This window comes from Lemur catta, chromosome 1, assembly GCF_020740605.2.
Source record: "Lemur catta isolate mLemCat1 chromosome 1, mLemCat1.pri, whole genome shotgun sequence".
Lineage (NCBI taxonomy): Eukaryota > Metazoa > Chordata > Mammalia > Primates > Lemuridae > Lemur > Lemur catta.
In genome coordinates, this window is record NC_059128.1 from 138560432 (window position 1) to 138582190 (window position 21759).

At 39.7% G+C, this 21759-nt stretch overlaps 1 protein-coding gene across 17 annotated transcripts in view; it reads left to right on the top strand.

Annotated features, from left to right (window-relative positions):
* Nucleotides 1-21759, top strand: part of PARD3 (par-3 family cell polarity regulator) — a 568085-nt gene that overhangs the window by 240030 nt on the left and 306296 nt on the right. For all 17 annotated transcript variants that reach the window (XM_045535668.1, XM_045535678.1, XM_045535705.1 and 14 more), the window contains exon 4: nt 13207-13385. In XM_045535668.1, coding sequence (XP_045391624.1) covers nt 13207-13385 — 179 coding nt within the window. The remainder of the gene's footprint in view (nt 1-13206; nt 13386-21759) is intronic.

The following is a 21759-nucleotide window of genomic DNA, read 5'->3' on the forward strand; positions in this document are numbered from 1 at the left end:
TATACAGTCAAGTAAAGTAGAGGAACTTCAAATGTACATCCTTAAATAACAGAACATAGGCTAAAGAAATTCGTGAATTGCTAGTCTCCAGAGAAGGGGAAAATATGACACTTCTATATAGTATTGCAGAGTAAAGGTTATAATAATAAAGGAATGGGAAAATAATGCTTATGAAAAGTTAACGTGACAGTTACTGAACTACTCGAATCCTTAATAAAATAATAGAAGGCAAATGTCAGAGGAGAGGGCATCATGCATTTAGAAAATATCTTCGATGCAATCAATAGTCACCGTCAATTTTTGAAAGACAAATTACTTGTCAGATGAAGTTATAATTTCAAGATTTAATTACATGATGGTTGAGCTAAACTAGTAAAGTGGAAGTGATATGAGGTATTTGATAGAGATATACATATAAAATTATATGTGAAGAATTAATTTAGATTGGTTCTTGCATATTCTCATAGGAGAGTCAGCCCTGCTTGAAGGACAATAGTGCAAAGTTAATAGTTATAAAAAAAAATAGTAAAACATGGTTGGGATTTCTGGCCTAGGAGTTTATCAACAGTATTTGAAACAGCGATTCTTTGTCTTTTTTCGCAGCAGAAAACCCACCCCCTTTTTTAAAAATGTAAATTCTTTGAAGCCACCTAATATCTTTAATTGTTTCTTCTTTGCTAAAAAGATTGGTCTTTTAATACCTGAGACAATGAGTGTGACAAGGATGGAGCTTGGTGGAAGTCTCACTCGTTCATCTCCTTTATACAGCAGAGCTTTCACAGACATTTCCTGCCTGCCCTTTGCTGGGCTGGGAGTTGGGGACAGAATCACAGAATTTAATGAGAGAGGCAGATGAGAAAGTAGCAGTTCCAACCAGTGACATTAAGATAAAAATTATTTTCCTTATGCTGGAGGAACCTCTTAGACTTCTCAGTGAGGGCAAAGCCCCCCAGGCTGACCTTTGAAGGGTGCAGAGGGGGGAAGGTCGGGGTGGGGGGGGGCGGAGCCTGGAGGAGTCTGTGGCCTTCTGGTAGCTTCAGAGTATTCTGGCTGCATCTGAGCATAAGCATTGAGAGTGTCGTTCAGATCACTGGAGGAATCTAAGGATACCGTGGCTCAACCAGACCTAGAGTTCTGTCATGACATCTGACTTTGGGTTTAGGAACGTTGTGTTATGGGTGCTTTCTAGAAGGATGCATTTGGAGAGGGCCAGGGCTAGAGGGATGGCATGAATCGAGCTGAAAAGTGATGGGAGCCCATGGCCCTCAGTATGAAGTCCAAATGTTTTTATCACAGCCGAAAAATTTTATTTTAAGCATGACATAGCCCTGCTGCTCAGAGTCTCAGGGGGGTGCCGGTCAGACCAGCAGCACTGATGTCACTGGGACATTGAAATGCAGAATTTCATATCCTGCCCACCCAAGACCTCCTGAATCTCTTCAGTGGGGTCCCTGGGCGGCTTGTGTACACATTGACGTTTCAGAGTCTCTGACTCGGAGGACCCCGGGTTGGCCCGTCCAGGGCTGCCTCGCCTGTTGTACCATTCTGCAGGCACACACTTAACCCTCCAGTGCAGCCGTACTGACTTTCTCGCGGTTCGGTTAATGCTCTTGAATTTCCGTGTCTGGCCTTTGCCACCGCAGTCTTCTCTGCTCACGTGCTCTCTTCCTTCTGTCCCCCGCCCATCCCCCTGGCCCAACACCACCGTCATCGCCCCGAAACAAAACCGAAAGAGACAAACCTGAAAACTTCATCTTTGATGTCTTACTGGTTCGCTTCTTCGTGGCTTCAGCACGTGTTTGTTGAGGGCCTGGGCTCTGGCGGTGATGATGATGATGATAATGATGAAAAGCACAGTGGTGGTCCCTGGGGGGCAGACCGTACAAGCGCTGGTGGCAGTGGGGCAAACGTGACGCTAGGAACAGGCAGGCCGTAGGGGGAGCTTCCCGTGAACGTGGTCCCAGCCTTTCTGTAAGAGTGGTGTCGCAGGCAGGTATGACAGGATACGAGGTAACATTTAGCTGTCCCTTCTCTCTTGAACTGTTGGCTAGAGCCCTTCAAGAAGGTGCCGCTCACGGGTGTTCCTGCAGTGCCCCGTTCTTCTGAAGCACCGCGAACACACCGTGCGCGGCAGGGTCGTCTGTCCCCTTCTCCAGGGCACCGCAGGCTTCACGACGGCAGAGGCCGGGTCTGTGTTGCATACGGTGAGATCCCAGGGGACGTGGTGCTCAAAACTGTGTGTTGATCAAGCGAAGGGGGTTATGGTGTTCTTGGTTTAAAAAAAAACTTATTTGAGTAGTGGGGAAGAGCAAATGAAGCGTCCAACTCCTCTGTCTTACAGAGGGAGGATTGCCCATGAAGGACAGAAAAAGCAAAGGAACAGTATCTGGAGAGGAACCTGGCAGAGAGGGTGGTGTTAGTTCCCTTTTAAAGATTTATAGGTCATTTATTCATTCAGCAAATATTTATTGAGGAAAGTACAGTCGATCCTTGTTATTTGTGAATTCCATATTTGCAATCCTGCCTACTTCTTAAAATTTATTTGTAACTCCAAAATCAATATTTGGGGTGCCTTTTTGGTCATTCATGAACACGTACAGAGCGGAAAACAATTTGAGTCACCTTACATGTGTGTTCCCAGTTGAGGTCGAACTCAGTGACACTCTGCCGCCTTGCTCCAGTCCTCACATTGTAAACAAGCGTCTTTTTTATGGTCTATTTAGCGCCATGTTTTCATGCTTTTGTGCTTCTTGTTGGTGATTTTGCTATTGAATGCCCCCAACCACGCTGCCGAAGCGTTGTCTAGTGCACCTAAGCACTGGGATGTGCCTTGTGGAGAGAACATGTGTTAGATAAGCTTCACTTGGGCGTGAGTTACAGTCCTGTCGGCCGTGTGTTTAAAGTTAATGGATCAATGATATGTATTAACTAGGGTGTGTTTAAACAGAAGCACACGTACAGCAAGGCTGTGTGTGGAATGGTGGAGGACGACAAGGTTGCGATCGGAGGCTCTGCCTAGTCCTGCAGTTGCCCTTGGAACAGTGATTGAGCATTTGCTGATTCAGTGTTTGTGGCCACTTGCTAGAACATAATGATTGTACGTAATGTGGATCGACTGTATTTACTCAGGACATGGTGAGGAGGAAGACACCGTCCCTGCCCTTGTGGCTCTTGCCTCCTGGTTGGGGCTCTCGGCCATGTGGAAATAGATGCATCATGCCTGTAGCACTTAGCACACATCTATGGGGAAAAACAACATTATCAATGACAGCAACATAAGCCTCCCTGTTTCCTTCTGTTCTTTCCCATCCCCAAATGTTTTGTGCATTTTGTTTTTAAGGAAAATAGCTAGCTCGTGCCTGCTCACATGGCCCTGGGTGCTCACTCTAGCTCACTGCTTTTTCTCTCTCTCCCATTGTTCCCTTGCAGCTCACATTCCTCCCCAAGTCTGCTTCTGTCCCCTCATCGGCCATTAAGGTATTTTTCTGCAAGTACAGAAAGAAACCAAAAAATTATTTCCATAATAGCCTCCCAAAGAAAGTGTCGTGTGCCAGCTGTGCAGATACCTGTGGTTATTTTCACTGGGCCTCTTGTTATGTTTGTGACTCTTCTTATTGTTCCCGCCTGCCTTTTACTGACATTTGTCTCTTACCTGTCCTGGGCTGGTCACTGGGCTGGTAGAGGATTTGTTCCCTTCTGAATGGTCACAGTAAATGACTTTCAATCCCTTGGTCCTGTGTTCGTTATTGTTTAACAATCTCCAGGCTAGTAGTGTCTTGTGGATGGTCAGGAAATGTCTGTTGGTTGAAGTAGGCAGTGAGTGTGCAACACACGAAGGGGACACCATAATTGGGGAAAAGGGGAAAGGTCATTGTCATGAAGGGCTGTGTCCCTCCTGCTTTCCGCTGGCCTGAGCACTCCCCAGCATGCCCTGCAGGTGGGTAGGAGTCTGACCTCACAGACTATTTTCCTGGAGCTGTACCCACCTTAGCAAGGGACCGGGGGATACTGAGTTTTGTATGTCCAGGGTTCAGTAGCCAGTGCCGGTTTATCTGAGCAGCTGGGCATTTATGCAGCTGCCTCAGGCCGGGCCCTGCCCTCTCCCCTGGGAGGCAGGAAGGGAAGAGTGGGTAAGGCTTTGCACCTCTGCCGCCTATTTCTCACATACCTTATGCACTCTCTTCAACCCTCGGGCTGCAAAGAAAGGAATCCCTGAATTGAATCTCTAACAGTCGGGAAGTTTTTTTGTGCCTGACTGATGTATTTATTTTAACCAACGTAAAAAATGTCTGTTGGTGCTATTTCAGGGTGTGTGAGTAGGGAGGGTGGGCTGTTACAGTGAATAAAGTCACAGTCTTCAGTTGAATAACCGGCTGATGCTATTAAAAAGTGAAACGTAGTGCAGTGGGAGAAAGAGGCAGAGGAATTTTCTGGCATCTCTGACCCACTCTGTTCTGCTGCACGGGCCGGGAGGCCAGCCTCTCACGTGGCTTGTCCAGGCTCTGAGCTCGCTGTGGTGTTAGGTGTGGCTGCACCGGCAGGGCACAACAGAGAGTGGGAGGGTGGAAAAGGCAGTCTTCCTCTTGGGCTCTCCTAACTGTGGTTTGTGGGCAGCTGTGTCCGCTCCAGTGACAGCCACAGGGCCTCTTGCCTCCTGTGAGCAGAGGGCACTTCGTCCCTTGCTTCCTTTCTTAATTGTGTATATTTGTAAACTGTCCTTTGGTTAAACCTGCCTCAGCCCTGTCTGAGTCGGCCAACTGTTTGCTGCCGAGGTCCACATACTACGTCTGATGGGTTGGAGGAGTTGCTGTCATTTGAGTCGTACCTGTGGGGACTAGGACACATGGCAGGGGGGAGTGGGCGGGGCAGAGGATGGGGACTCCTGATGACCTGAGGACACAAAGTTGTAAAAAATGTCACTAAGAGATTCTTTATTCTTTTTACATTTCCCTCGATGGTAAGATTTTGAGACACTGTCGCATCCTACCATCACTGCGGTATTAACTGACACGACCCAGTGATCTACTTAGATTTCCTCACTTTCACTTGGACTTACAAGAGTGTTTCAAGGGTTTTTGATGTGGGTGGTTATATTGTCAGTTGCAGAATGAGAATCTTTATGATACAAATTGAATATACCTGGAAAAACTCTTGATTTTTTTTTTTGTGGAAACATTAATGTGACATTAGAAAATTGCATATACTTTTCCCCTTGACTTTTCCCGTTTAGATGTCTGAGATTCAATAGAACCATTGAAAACATTCTGTTATCTACAGAAATGTGTTTTAAATTTACTAAGAACTCACCTGTTAATCTCAAGTGGAATGTAGGCATCTTGTGCTTTTGCTATATCTTAGCTGTTTCTGGACAGCAGAGTGGTCAAATCCCAATTGCATGGACAAGGAAGCTAACAAATGTTCCAGGTGTAGCTGGGTCACCCTGGAGCAGTGTGACCTTTGACCCAGCCCTTAAACTATTTACCTGGGCCTCAGTGCACTTGTTTGTAAAATGTGATATTTCAGTTTATCTCTGAGGCATCTTCTGACTATAGTATTCTATATTTATTGCTTATACATAGAAAATAGTAAGAGGGTGATAAAATTCATTTTTATATTCTTTTGAGACATTCTTTGTTTCTCAAAGTTTATTTCCTGTCCTGCCTTCCACAGATTTCTTCCAAGAATTTTACCTGAGTGAGTTAATTACGAATAACTACCTTTATAAAAAGGGGCAACACATAATGGAAGGTTGGTTTTGCAATCCTGATGACAGGCTTTTGTCCCCACGGCATGTGTTAATAACTTGGTTCTTCCTCCCTGAGTTGTGTCTTTAGGAAATGTGGAACTGCCCTGAAGATAGGGGAGATGGTCTTCGGTTTTGCATGAAAAGTAGTTTTGCTGTTTGCATCGTAGGTTCTGATAGAACATGTATAACTGCGTATTATTTTTAGATTTGATTAAATACCTTGATGAATTATCCCTGTCTTCTTGGCAAAGGTTTATGCATTGCCTTGAGTTGCTAAATACTTGAAAAATCACTTGCAGAAGGAAGGGAGGCATTGGGCAAGGCAATGAGGAGAAGGGATATTGAACAGTTAAAAATGTACATATCTGCTCTTTGATATTTGCTCTAACTTATTATTAGATTTACCATTTCTTCCACTTATTTAAAAGACACCTTACCGAGAGGGAGACATCAATATTTACAGGGCATTAGTGCCATAGAGAATTTCAGATCTTGTGATGAGGGTTTATTGCTGTTTTATCCGCTCTTCAAAGCAACGTACACATCAAACGCCATCTCCACCATATCCTGCTGGACCTGGTGACATCGCACCAGTTGCTGTCTGCTTCATCCAGCAGCTTAATTATTGAAGATCCTCATCTTTGGATTTTCTTTTTAATATTTCAGAGGATATACTTTGAAAACCTATATGTTAAATAAATCAGAAGATTATGAGGATAGAAAGTTGTATTTTCATATTTTTCAATGCCTCCGTCTTCTCCGGGGATGAGGAATGGCAATAATTGTGGCCTTAAATGAGAAGCTCCTGTTATTTCTAATTGCTGTAACAAACACAGATTACATCAGATTATTAGTAAAGCTGAAATAGGCCGTGGGCCCCAGAAACATGTAGCAAAGCACAGGTGAGAAGACTATATTCATATTTTATTCCTCTGAGGCCAAGGCAAAATTACATTCTTTATGCAATATTATATCTTGTCAGGACAGTGAGAGGCGGTAACCTCTGAGATGAATCAGGTGGTTGTGTTTCATGATTCATTCTGTTGATAAGGCCAGATGTTTATAGGAATCTTTCCTTGAAATCAGGTTCAACTCCTTAAAAGACCTCATGCCGTTTGCAGCTACTTCTGCACAATTCCCCGCACCTACTGTGTATTTTCATTTTCTTCTGGTGCTAGTAGCACTTTAACCTGTTTAGAGGGACCCTGATAACGCCTGCTGATACTGCTTTGAAATGCTTTTATATTTTTCCCAATACATTTTTCATAAATTGTTACGAGTTCTGTTAGGATGAGGTTTGGTGGATGATCACTGGTGAGGTGTGTGTATGAACATAAGTGGAATCACGTATTTTTAGCATCAAAGGGGTCTTCTAAACCTATTAGCGCAGCCTGTAATTTTACAGATTACGGACGGAGGCCCAGAGAGGGGAACCAGTGTGGCAGGATCACAAGTCTTGGCCATTGGTTCTTAGCATGTGGTGTGTGTGTGTACTTAGGAGTCACCAAGATCGTTTCAAGGGGGCTGTGAGGGCAAAACTATTTCCAGAGTATTGTCAAAACCTTTTTTGTGTTGTTCACTGGGTTGACATTGGCACCAATGGTGCCCAGGCCCTGAGGTGGAAAAATGTAGGTCACGTGGTACAAACCAAGACAGTGGCACCAAATGTATTCTTTTTTTTTTTTTTTTTTTTTTTTTTGAGACCGAGTCTCACTCTCTTGCCCGGGCTAGAGTGAGTGCTGTGGCGTCAGCCTCGCTCACAGCAACCTCAAACTCCTGGGCTTAAGCGATCCTACTGCCTCAGCCTCCCGAGTAGCTGGGACTACAGGCATGCGCCACCATGCCCGGCTAATTTTTTCTATATATATTTTTAGTTGTCCATATAATTTCCTTCTATTTTTAGTAGAGACGGGGTCTCGCTCTTGCTCAGGCTGGACTCCAACTCCTGAGCTCAAACGATCCACCTGCCTCGGCCTCCCAGAGTGCTGGGATTACAGGCGTGACAAATGTATTCTTTATCTCATAGTTGGGGAAAAAAATAGCCATTTTCACCCACTGTCCTTAATGAAGCAGAAAAAACGATTACTTAAAACCTGACCCTTGAGTGCACAATTTTTAAACATTTTGTGTGACAAAATGTTTAAGTGGGCCTCAAGCACTTCTGCTACATATGGAAGCTCCTTGGTTGTCTTGAGAGAAACTTTTTTGCGATGGTTTGAGTTACATGCTGAGGTAGCCATTTTTTCGTGGAACTTCATTTTGGTTTGAAAAGAGGACAGAAAAACTGTGATTATTCAGATGTGGGTGTCTGGCAGAGAGATTCTAAGAAATGAATGATGAAAGCCTGTCAGTCTTTCTCATGAAAATTATGTTTTGGAAAACTTACATCCCGTTGTGAGCATGACTGCTGTTGCAAAATGCGAAGACTTTTCTGATGAAATTGGTAGATTTATTAACATGTAATTTTCTGATATGCAGAAATGTATCAACATATGGAAGATTGGCATAACGCAATAACCAGTATTTTCCAAATGACTAATGTTATGGAATTTTTCATGGGTAGAAGATCCATTCAAAGTGTGGACAGGCAAGTCAATTTTAGTGTAACAAAGAAAGAAACATGCACATCCATTATTGCAGCTAACCTTTGGGAAACTACCGTTGGTCAAGTTTTGTTGTAGTGTGGAAGACTATTTTGCTATTAAAATATTATTCCCTCTTCTAGCTATATATTTGTGAAGTTCTTTTTTCCTTCGTACACTTTGTCAAATTGCAGCTGATTGAATATAGAAGCAGATACGAGAATCCAGGTGTCTTCTGTTAAACAAACGTGAAACACTGTAGCTCTTCCCACTAAATATGCTTTGTTTTGTAAAATAGTTTTCATAAAATTATGTTATTGTGTTAACATATGATGGGTTTATCATTGTTACTTTGAAATGAATTAACTAAATATTTTTTAAAATTTTCTCATTTTTGCTTCTCAAATGGTTGGTATCACTAAGCCATAATTCACAATAAACAAAAACTCTTTGAGGCGCTTAATTTTTAGAGTATGAACAGGTCCTGCGGTGAAAGTTTGGGACCGCTGATATAGGCCTGTTCCCTTTCAGGCATACTTTATCATCTTACCCATTGTACTTCTTTTGTTTAACCAATAGGTTTGTTTTTGGTTTCCTTTTCCTATGTTAACAGTTCTGAAATTTGGAAGCCTGTTGTTATTACAATGTGTATGGTTAACGTTGTGTTTCTTTCTCACCCCAAAATGAAATGATGCTGTCAATTAAAATCAGTATATAGTTTCTCAGTGCGTAATTCTACTTTGAAAACAGCAACATTCTTCCATTTTACAAAACTGAGACTAACATTTACATCCACAGGTAGCTAGAAATGGAACTTGTTTTTCAATACATTGCTGAATAATAGAACTTATTTCATTATTTGTGATGGAGCACTGGCTTGGGAACCTGAAGTCTTGGCTGGAAAGGTGTTCTGTGACCCTGTGCTCTTCATGTCATTACTTTTAGCCTCAACTTACTCATCTGTATAGTGGGTCTTATGTTTTTGCACATAACTAATGTACCAAGCGACTCATTTAAATTAAAAAACAAAGGATTAAGATCCGTCTGTGTTAAGACAGTGGTTCTAACACAGTGTTACTCCATTTGTGTGCATGCGTGTGTGTGTGTAAACTGCATTAAAATGCCTTATAATTTTCATGCAATCACAAAACCAAGAAGACAGTTATAAACCAATACGAGTCCAAATGGACAGCATCATTGCGAGAGATGACGATGTCTTGCTGAGTCTAAATCTTAGGCAGCATCAATACAGAACCACCCTGTGGTGGTAGGGAGGTATCTTCCTTTGGAGCAGGTTAGGCTGTTTGTGTGGACATGATGACTCAGTTCTTACTGCACTTCCAAGTGTAAGAAAACCTTGGTTTTGACATCATAGTGATGTCATTTGACATTCCTTTAGTGAGGACTTCTTTGATTGGGTTCTGTTCTTTTCTCATCAGCCTGGTAATCTAGGACAGCTTCCTGAATTTGGCAGTAGACACAATGTAAAAACATACGGCCTGAATTTGCATGGCAGTACTCAGTTACAAGGTAGCACAAATAAAAAATCCAGACTGTATTTACATTAATTTCTTTCAGTGATATCACTACAATGAAAACAAAAAGTTTAATGTGGGAAGAACTCACGGGAAGGGCTGCATGATCGAGTGTCCCTGAGGCATTCTTCACAGTGCTGTGACTGCCCCCAACAACACCCACCTGGAGGAGACCAACCACAGCATCTGCCGTCCCCTCTGCAACCTACCTCGTCTCTAATCCCCTGCCTTTCCCCGCATCCACCTTTTATCTAGAGAATTACAGATACGTAGATGCTAATATATACAGATATAAAAATGCTAATTATTTTTGTCTGCAGTCTGCCACAGTGTTTGTGGCTAGTCAGAAGGAGAGGGTCCTAATTATTTAATCGAAATCATGTATGCAGTGTAGCCTCCTGAGGATATTTTCAAACACAAGCAGAGTAAGCTGTTTTATTGTGGCTTAGTCAATTTAGTGAAATTATATAGTCCTTGGATGTATTTTGGGGTTGAAATATACTTTTATGTGGATCTTTTATTATAGAGAGTGAGTACTGCTTTGGTCCATAAGTCTGTACCTTTTTTTTTTTTTTTTTAAACACATTAACTCCATGTGATTTGGATTTAACTCATGCTAGTTTTGGGTCCAGGGCCTTGTGAAGCATATGGAACTCACATGTCTGTTAACCGTGGGAGCTGCGTGGTGTGCAGGCCCCTCGTGCTGCCTTGCTGTAGCATACGTGTTACGTGATGGGTGGTTCCCTGGGCAAAACCCTGCAGTTCGTGAAAATCTTAACTTGTTGATATTGTTACAATTAATATTGATAATTTAATTGCATATAACTCACAGAAAACAATAAAAAATAAATCTTTCATTACATTAGAAAGGATCATTTTGTTTCAAAGTTTTTAGTCTATTTTTGCAATAAAACACCGTGGCCCTAAGGAAGAAAACATTTTTTCTTCTAGGGTGGCAGTCAACGTGTTAAAGATCTTTTCTTGTGAACTGATAGTGTTTCTTTTAGACTTACACACACACACACACACACACACACACAGCTGCTTAACAAGTGAATAATTAACACCCCTGTAAGTGAAAAGTAACAACAACCCATATCTAGGTAACAGTATCGTATTTGTCTAGAAGGATTTTAGTCTCCTCCTGCCCTCCCCATTTTGTTACTTTTCTGCTTAGATTTTTTATTTGATGATTCTCGGAATAATTTCCTCTTGTTAGAGAACTTCGCTTATAATAAGAGCATTGTAATTAACACACGTAGATTCTTACATGTGTATTTTTGTGCACTTGTTTTGAGAGTAATTGTGTAGTTCTTATTGGTGTTTATTTTTTGGGTGCAAATTATAAGCATGCAAGGGCTGTCACAGGTATTTGCACACACTAAAAACCAGAAATTATTCTCTATAATTTTCATGTATGTGTTTCTCCCAGCAAATTAAGATAACTACCAACAATATTAAATTAAATGTTGGACATATTTTTTTACTCGGTTAGTGTTGCTCAGACTGAGTTACTCTTATCAGATTTTCATGATGTAGAAGCAAATGTTAAATGCAATATTGCTATGACTCATATGCTTCTGTTTTCTCTGGTTATTTTTAATTTGCTTTACCATCTTGGAGACTATTGGATTGACAATGGTTTAAATGTGGCCTTCGATGTATATAAATAGCCTGTCTTGAGTATCCTCAAGTATCTATGTATCCACACTATTGGCCAATGCAACAGTGTTTCAGAAATGTTTTAGTTTAGAATGAGATGCCATCCTGGGCAACGTAGTGAGAACCAGACATAGTGAGACCCCGTCCCTACCAAAAAAAAAAAAATAGCCAGGCATGATAGTGTGCACCTGTCATCTGCTATAGCTACTTGCCTAGACTAAGGTGAGAGGATTGCTTGAACTTAGGAGTTCGAGGCTGCAGTGAGCTATAATCGTGCCCCTGCATTCCAACCTGTGTGACAGAGCCAGACCCTGTCTTTTTTTTTTTTTTTTTAAAGTTTCTTAGAATAAATAAGTTTACTGCTTCATGGTGAAAAATGTTTTGTTAGAAGCTTTTAAATAAGTATTTAACTTCCATCCTAGTTTTTTAAAACAGATTACTCTAAACATAATTTAACCTAAATTTTATATCACAATGTTTATTATGTTTTTGAGTGATTTCAGTTGGTGTGTGGGACTTTTGGTTTTAACTGTTGCAGACTCATATACTTCTCATCTCTCTGCTTCTTGTAGTTCTGTTTCTTCTCTGCTGTAACAATGATCAGATCTTCCAGGATGTTCTCAGTGCTGCTGATACAAATGTTTGCCTGAGTTTCTTATTGATTTTGTTATAGCAATTGCAAGCAAACTCTTCCTCTGTATGAATACAGTTGCTAAAATACTGCCTTTCATGTAATTGTATATGTGAGTATATGGCAAAAACTACCTGCATACTAACATCATACTTTCACGATTTTCTCTATCTTGAGGATAAGACATATGATTGGGCTCTACATTTTCTGATAATACTTTATTGAGCAAAAGAAACATTTCATTCAATAAAATTCTTTAATACCCTAGCCAAACGTTGTCTAGACTCTGTGGTTTTTTTTGACATGTGTTGAAGAGATTTTATTGATACATGATTGTACATATTTATGGGTGCATGTGATATTTTGATGCATGCATACAATATAATGATCAAATGAGGGTAATTAGGATATCCATTGTCTCAAACACTTATTTCTTTGTGCTGGAAGCATTTCAGATCATCTTCTAGCTGTTGTGAAAATACACAACAAATTATTGTTAACTGTATAGATTCTGTATTTTTAATCTAGCAAATATGGTTAAAAGTTAGGTGAAATTTAGTTGCTTAGATTTATTTCTTATGAAATGTATGATAGCTTTATTTGGAAATAGTGGGATAATATTAAATATTAGCAGTAATAATTGTTACTATCTACTGAGTATATACTATGTGTCAGGCACTGTTTAAAGCCCTTTATATCCTCACATTACCCTGATGAAAGAAGTACTATTTTATTGTCACGTGAGTTGGAAGGGACTAGAGGCCAGGAGAATGGTTAGGCAACTTGGCCAGGGCTGCACAGGTGACAAGCTGTGAGGCCGGAACACAAGCCCAGACATTCTAGCTGGGAACCCACACTTCACCAGGTCTCTTTTCACCAGAAAGCTTTGTAAAGGAACGAATGGAATTTCTGTTTAGAATGCTCACCCATTGTCTCTTTTTAAAACGTGTTATTCTCTTCTTTCATCTTGGGGATTTAACAGCATTATCCCAACCTGTCGTTTCAGACATAAGTATCTTATTTTTCAACAGGGCTTTGTTATATTTGCAGATATGCCTCTTCACGTCCGACGAAGCAGTGACCCAGCTTTAATTGGCCTCTCCACTTCTGTCAGCGATAATAATTTTTCCTCTGAAGAGCCTTCCAGGAAAAACCCCACGCGCTGGTCAACAACAGCCGGCTTCCTCAAGCAGAACCCTGCCGGGAGCCCGAAACCCTGCGACAGGAAGGTAACCACCTCTCCTTGTTTGCTGCCATCCGCTGTGCCTCCTGTCGCCTTGGTAGCGGTGATGAGTGTCCCTTGTTAGGTAGACCATTTGCTTCTAGGGCATCTTCACTGTGGCCTTTTGTGTGTGTATTACTGATGTCCACGTCTAAGTGCAGAGAACCTCCTGTTCATATCATACTTGAATTTTCTGATAAAATTCAGTGCCCTGCATGGTGTATATTTATTAAATGCATTCATTTTTTTAAATAGATAATATATTCCTATGATTAAAATTGGAAACTTTCAACATGAAGCGTGTACCATATAAAGTCCCTTTCCTACTTTGTCTCCTGGGCACCCCGTTTCTCTACATAGGCAACCCCTCTGTTTTCTTTTTGTATGTCCTTGCAGGGATAGTTTACATGCGTGTAAGCAAATGTTCATACTGGCTCATGAGGTACATTAAAGAGCTTTTAGCATTATAGACTTTGAAGGGTGATAGTGGACTTCATGGTAATTTATTCTGCCTAGGATATTGATAAGTTTATTACTTTTAAGTCTCCCACAAAATGAAAGAGTGCTGTCTAATCTTAATAATATTTTCTTCCTTGGTTCTAATTTATTTTAGTCCTTGACCTAATTTATTTAGCTAAATAAATAAACTTTATTTTAGTCTATCTAGTCTATTTTAAAAAATTTGTTTGCTAATGCTCTTTGTCATATATTTCTAACCAGAACCCTTACTGCCCCATGTGGTCGCATCTCTAACCTGTCACCCATGAGCTGTAAGCTGTGTTTGTCATTTTCATTGCCAAATCTGTAAGACCAGGTACTCAGTAAACACCTGTTGAATGAATTAATAAACATTTGTTTCAATGCAGCTGGTAATTTAGCACAGTAAGTATTGAGAAATACGGAAATAATACTCGTCACATAATATTAAAATGGATATAGCTTGATATTTGCTAAATTTATCCTTTGTATCTGCATAAAAATTCTTATTTTGAATATTTCTCTCGACTGTTTTGTATTTGAACAAAACAACTCTTCTGTGTACTAGTTCAAGTAAAGAAAGTACATGGAATATATAAGTTTAAACTGAGAAGAATCTAGTAAGAAAAAAATAGAGTACGTTTAGTTTCTGATTTTTTAAATTGTAGATTTAGGACCATGTTGGAGTATCTTCTCATTAAGATTAGCTTGGGTATTAATATTTGAGGACATTATGGAGTAGACACCCAAAGAAGCAGAATCCTGTGTGTGAATAGGACTCATGACACTGAATTTTTGTTCTGAATAGATCTAATTTAATTTACATGTATATTCTACTTAGAATGTATAAACAGGTTAAGTTGGCAGTTTTAAAAAATTTATTTCAACTAGGTTTTCAACTTAAAGTAGATTGAAGAATACCAGGTCAGAAGTCATTAGGGCAATCAGGGTTGTTTTTTTAAGTCATTCAACACCTTGAGTATGTGAGTCAGTTTCAGTTGCGGCAAACAGAACCTGTTTTTAAACATAAAACTTACTTAAAACATAAAAAGACTTAATAGTTAGAATTTGTTTTCACAAAATCATTGGAAGGCCTTGCAGAGCCGGGCCGAGGGTGGGCCTAGAGAACCTTTAAAACTCTGCAATGATGCACTTCTGGCCTGCCAGGGAGCAGTATGCCCTCTGCCAAGATGAGGAAGGCAGGACTTGCAGTTGAAGGACCTGGACTTCTTCCACCGGAGCCTGCCCACGAGATAGTAGCACCTGTCTGCAGGTGTGCTCACCTTGCCTCTTGTCACCTGTGAAACTGGAGACAGAACTTGGAAATGCTGCCAATTTCAATAGCCCAGGACAATTACCTGTGTCACAACCACCATTAAAATCTCCCCCTGTGGAATCGGAATAGGTGGAATCCAATCTACATCTAGACTCTTACCTGCAGAAGAGTCTGGGATATGGAGCGTTAGTCTGCCAGCCTCCTCAGCATAGGAAGGTGTGCTAGCAGAGAGCTGAGATGCTCATGCCCGTGAACCATATCCACCTCACTGACTTTGCTTTAAATAATATCTGTCATTGTAGAAAATCTGGGAAACTATTAATAGTAGAATAGAACAAAATAAAATTACCTGTTAACTCCCAAACCCAGCAACAAGTATCAAAATGTTAGTGAATACATACACACACACCCACACACGGGTTGAAGTCATGCCATGTTCACCTACTTGCATGTTGATTATTTCTGCATTTTTCTTCTAGAGATTTCCCTTGGTATGAATTTTATTACAAAATATTTTTAATATATAATATTCTTTTTTAGGGTATACTCTATCCTTCTCTTATTGTTGGGCATTTATATTCTTATCATTTTTTTTAACATTATAAATGTCAGTGTTGTGAGATGTCCTTGAATGTAATATTATTTGTCTTAAAAAAAAGTATTGCATATGCAACAAGCTTTTTTTCCCCGTATGGAGTAGTATTTAATGTAGCTAAATGCCCACACTTTCCTGTAGGAAAGTCCTTGATCTACATATATGTCTGTAGCTGACATCATATTCACATACAACACGCATAAATGGTAATGTATGCTGACTTAGTCTTCTGAATTTTCTTTGGCTTTACTTTTCAAATACTAACTTAATCTTGCTGTCTAAATTGTATGCTGTTTGCATTTCAGTCTGAGAGTTTATATATATGATTGATTGGTTTCTTATTTTTAGTTATAAAAAGACTTCTCTTTTCAGTATTCAGAAAGGAGGAAAGCATCCTGGCAGATCAGATACAAAGCATTACGTTTATTTATTTCTCTTGAGTCCATGAGAGCTTCCCTATGCCGGGCAATTTTAAGATGTTATAAATTCTTATTAGTGTGTGGTGGTTTAGGTTTTCTGTGTAAAATCATGGGAATAAATTAGGTCAGCATTCAGTCTGTGATTCATTGATCTCTGATGATTACAATAAATTTAACATTCCTGAATAACTCACTTCCGTAGTTAATTGGCTTATATTGTTTCAAGTTAAATAAGCAAAACAAATAATTTTAGAATAATGTTACCAATCAATTAAAATCTATTTCTGAGCAGGAATGTTCCATTCTGATATGTTAGAACACTACCATGTTGAACTCTCTGTGGTTCAGCACCGCAGATGAGAGATAACAGAGTCTTCCTAGTTGAGATCGTGCTAATATCTCACTGCACCCTGAAGTTTAGAGGGCAACACAGACCTTAATGATACAAAACCGACTGAGAGCTCGGGGAGGCCAAGGGTTCTATGGACTTCTGGATTTCTTACAATTTTTTGTACTCTTATTTGGAGGTAAAAGGAGTCTTGGCTCTTCTCAATGGTTTTTGGAATATTTACTCATTACTGTTTCGAGTATTTTGTGGCTGACTACCTTTTCCAACTGTTTTAGAGAACATTTTGTTCGCACTTTGCGTGGAAGGTACCTCGGCTAGAAGCTGCCTTTTCATTTGCGATTTAATGTGTGGTTCATATTTCGTCTTGGGGGAAACAGTCTGTCAGTCCGTGTGAATACTGAAATTATTTTGCCACCTCTTTGGTCATCCTTATTAAGTCAGTGTGGCTGTGAATACAGAGGCCACCTATTCTGCTGAGAGCATTCGATTCATTCCATCAAGAAAGACATATAATGAGCCACTTAGTGGAATCAACCTACCATGCAGTGCCAAGGGTAAAGACCGTGTACTATTTCATTGTGTCGTCCTTACAAGCCGTTGTTTCTTTCCACTAAATAACGAGAGGTGTTGATTTTCTAAGTTACATTCCTCCTCTGCAAAAAAAAGAAATTTTTTTTAATGTGGATATATTTAGTATAAAACCATGTCACGACAAGTTCCCAAGAGAGATTCTTACCTGATCAAGGGAAGGGGAAGTAAGTGATAAAGGGAACATATTGCATTGGCATCATTAGCTTTTTTTTTTTTTTTTTCCTTTTCTTTTCTAAATATCTTAGAGACTTTGGAATGTTTCTTACCCCCTGGGTTTATTATTTCTGTTTGATTTAGTTGCTTGGCATGTTTGGTATCTTTCCAATACCCCTGATACATGCAACCTCCTGGAGAGATGCTTTCTTAATTATGCCTTTGTCATCTCTCTTTTCTTTCTATTAAAAGTGTGAGATCTGTCTTCTAAGGTTAGAAAATTATTTTTGTAGACTTTTTTTTTTGTGGTACATTTTAAGGTTCTCAAAATAATTTTTTTTCCTGATAATATTACTAGTTGCTCTTCGCTTATAAAGTAATGCAGGGTAGATATTAATAGTAGCAGGTATGTACAGTCAGCCCTCTGTGTCAGTGAGCTCCTCTTCTGTGGATTCAATTTAAAAAAAAAAAAAAAAAAGACAGTTGTGTCTGTACCGAATACAGACAGACTTTTTTGTTCTTGTCATTATTACCTAAACAATACAGTAACAACTATTTATATAGCATCTACGTTGTATTAGGTATTGTAAGTAATTTAGAGATGATTTAAACTAGAGGATGTGTGTAGGTTATGTGTAAATGCTACACCATTTTATGTAAGGGACTTGAGCATCTGTGGATTTGGGGATCTGTAGGGTTTCCTGGAACCAATGCCCCGTGGATACCAGAGATGACTGTAATTTGAAATCTTGAAGATGAATCGTGGTGGCATTTTGGCACATTAACTTCAGGACTTCTATAAAGCATAGCTCCACACAGATGTTGGCTGGTCTTGTTCCCACTGGGGAATCACCCAACAGTATTTAATTTCCTGCCGTTTTTCCTAATTTCTGTTGTATTGAGAGAATTTTCCCATGTCTTATAAATATTGATAGCTTGCATAATGTTCTATTATGTACTGGTTATTTTTATAGTTGGTGTTTATCAACTTGGTAGTTTTTCTGTCGTTTGACATTTATATTTTTGCCAACTTTGTTTGCTCTTACAAATAACCTTTAGAAGTACCCTTCAGAGACTAGCCTTACATGTCAATTTATGTTGACATCTCTGATTATTTTCTTAGTCTAGATGCCTCAAGTAGATTTGTTTGATCAAGGAGATGAACATTTTACAAGCCATTGGTAATTGTTTCACATAAATTCATGAACAATAAAGTATTTATGATGCATAGAGTACTGTGGAAGGCCTAGATGGCATGTGGTGGTGGGTGGGTTTAGAAACCAAGCAGCTGGTCCTGTTCCTGAGTTCCAGAAGTTACTGTCTTACTGTATAGCCTAATGGTTCTGTTTGAGCGTGCATCAGAATTACTTGTGGACTTTCAAGAGATGAAACACATATATATCAATGGGTTCCTTTACCCACTTCAGGAAATTTGTGCTGTGTGTGTGTGTGTTTAAAGAGCCTTGGGTCTAGGTGAAAAGGGAAAGTGTTTGCTCCTTTAACAGCAGGCAAACGGTAGTACACTCATGTGTGGCTTAATGATCATGGTATGTTTTAAGAAATGCCTCGTTAGGGGATTGCATGGTTCTATGCACATCAGAGTGTACTTGCACAAATCTGTTTCTTTGTGAATCCTCTCCAACTCAGTTCAAAGTGCATTTGAATACATGAGGTTAAGATGGCAAATTCCCAGTATTTGTACGTATAAAGTCTCCCATTTCAATTCAGACACATGGTATCTCCAGAGTATTTGCATTCAGATTAAAATCTTTAATGAATTAGTCTAAGTACTTCTTCTAAGGTTCTTTCTAAACTTAGAAGAAAAAAAATCTCACACTTTGAATAGAAAGAAATGAGAGATGACAAAGACATAATTAAGAAATGTCTACTTTCTGTTTTATTTTTGTTTGTTTGTTTGTTTTTTTTCTTTTGAGACAGAGTCTCACTCTGTTGCCCGGGCTAGAGTGCCATGACATCAGCCCAGCTCACAGCAACCTCAAACTCCTGGGTTCAAGTGATCCTCCTATCTCAGTCTCCCGAGTAGCTGGGACTTCAGGCATGGGCCACCATGCCTGGCTAACTTCATATATATTTAGTTGTCCATATAATTTCTTTCTATTTTTAGTAGAGACGGGGTCTCGCTCTTGCTCAGGCTGGTCTACTTTCTGTTTTATTGAAAGCAAGAGAATGTTTGCAGTTGATATACAGACAATATACAGGGTGTCCTAAAACTCTCCAAAGGAAAGATTTTGTAATGAATATTTTTGTAAATAAAGGCACATTTAACTACAATTTCCCATTTTCCCTATATATGGCGACTTTTGGGACATCCTGTATCAACAGTTAACATCGAATCCTACTCTATGCTTCTCTGAAATAGCTTCTTACTTTCTTGATTATTTATTTATTATAAAGAGGTAGTCTGCATTTACCTATTTTTCTGCTTCCTCATAAACCTTATTGTCTTCTAGGTTTCCACTTCTCCTCATTTATTCTTTCTTATGTGTAAGCCCAGTGGTCATATTGGTGTATTTGAAAACACTGTTTTATTTTTAAAGGGATAAACTGGTAAACTTGACCAGTTGGCTATTGAGAAAAAGTTATCTGTCTTTTGGTGATCTGATCTGTGAGCCAGGCACAGCATTACAGTAAACATCCAAAGCCTCAGAGGATGAGCTGAGATGGTGCTTTGAAGCCCTGCTCTCTCTGTGACAGACCTATAGCGATGTTTAATTTTCTGTGGCATTAGCGTCAAGGGAGATCCAGCTGAAACCTAGATCTTAGCCTATTCTCCTGCAACATTTGCACTTCCTGTCAAAGGTCTCTAAAACAGTACGTTTTACCCTTTTATTTTGCATATTAAAAGATCTTAACTTGAATGCAGTGCATTTTTGGACTCTCCGCCAGTGATAGTTAGAATCATTTCTACAATAGACTGACTTCAGGTGCCAAGCTCACCTAGTTCTGAGTTGTTAATAACCCAGTCTCATCTATTTCTGTGCCACATTTAGGAACATAATCTGCCTTCATATGCATTAAATATTATAATTTGTATTCAAAGTTGTAAAATCCCAAGGTGCTATCGAGAAGATTTTTCTTTGAGCCTGGATGTGATATTTTTAGAGTTCACAAACCACTCGGGGAGTATAAATCCCCAATAAAATCAGAATCCTTATTGAGCACCTTCAAAGTTACACATAGTATGGAGGGAAATGAATATTTTACACCTGTTTTTCTTGACTTACGGGAGAGGACCAGGAAATACCATTTTATTAACTTATATTGAACAAAAGTTCACATAGCCTGTTTATACTTACAAGTATTTTGGCCCCATTTCATCTTTTTAAAGCTGGTTTCTATTTCCAGTTTTTGAGAATTTAGCTTTATAAACCTACCTGTTTTAAGTTGTGAGGTTAGATCTCGTCACTTCCAGTCCTGTCATGAACAAAAAGAATATCAGATGGAATGTGCTTGACACTTGGGGGCTCGGTGTTGGCCTCCCAGCTGCTCTGGCTTTGGGCATCCTTGGTTTTAATTTGCATGTATTCCTCATGCCATTGTGGCCCGGGCTGCCTTTGGGACAATTCACTCCAGTCAAGGTTTTTGACCATTTGGGAATAGAAACGCTTTCCATCTATCCTAGCTCTAAGGCATATCTGGTTTTGAGGTTTTGTTGTTTTCATGTTACGGTAGCCAAGTTGTGTTCAACACTTGCTAGTCCCAGGCACTGTGTGGTGTTCGGTGTGTTCTGTGTTACCTCTCATTTCAGCATCCTTTGAAGTTCAGATACTGCTGCCATTCCCATCTTACTGATGAGCAGGTAGAGTCTTAGAGAGTTTAAATAACTTATCTAATCGTTAACCCAGCTGTTAAGTGATAAAGTTGTGATATGAACATGCTGAGTTTTCCTAGCTGGATTCTTCTACTTTTGTCTGTAATTTTTGTTGGGGCATCTTGTTGCAATAGCTGCTTTATGTCTGTGTTAGATTGTTCAGATTTTTTTTCAAGGTTGGGGACGAGGTTTCATTAGTAATGACTCAAAAATTTTCTGAATCACATTTTTAAAAATTATAATTTTTCAGTCACAAATGGAAGGACAAAGCTAGTTTTCCTGGACTATTAATACCCTATTCAGAGAACACGCTCTTTCCACTCATGGGATTGGAGAGAAGGAGATTTAATTGTTTAGAAGTTTGTGCCATTAATTATGCTAAACGCTTCCCCTGCAGAGATGTAATTCTTCAGAAAAGTCAGTATTATTGTATGAGAGATAATATGTAGGATAAGATTAATGATAAGTGAAGATAAACACTTTTTACATTTTCAAAAATGTATCTGTGGAGATGATTTCCCTGAAGCAGCACTTCCACAGTGAAGGGGAAAGTGAAGCTGAGGGATAGCCATGGTGGACTGTCCCAGGGCTGTCACAGGGCTCACCCAGTTCTTCTGGTAAGCCGTCCAGTCCGGGGATGTTTTGGTTATGGACTGAAAATGGAAGAACAGAGTGCTGGTTTTTTACAG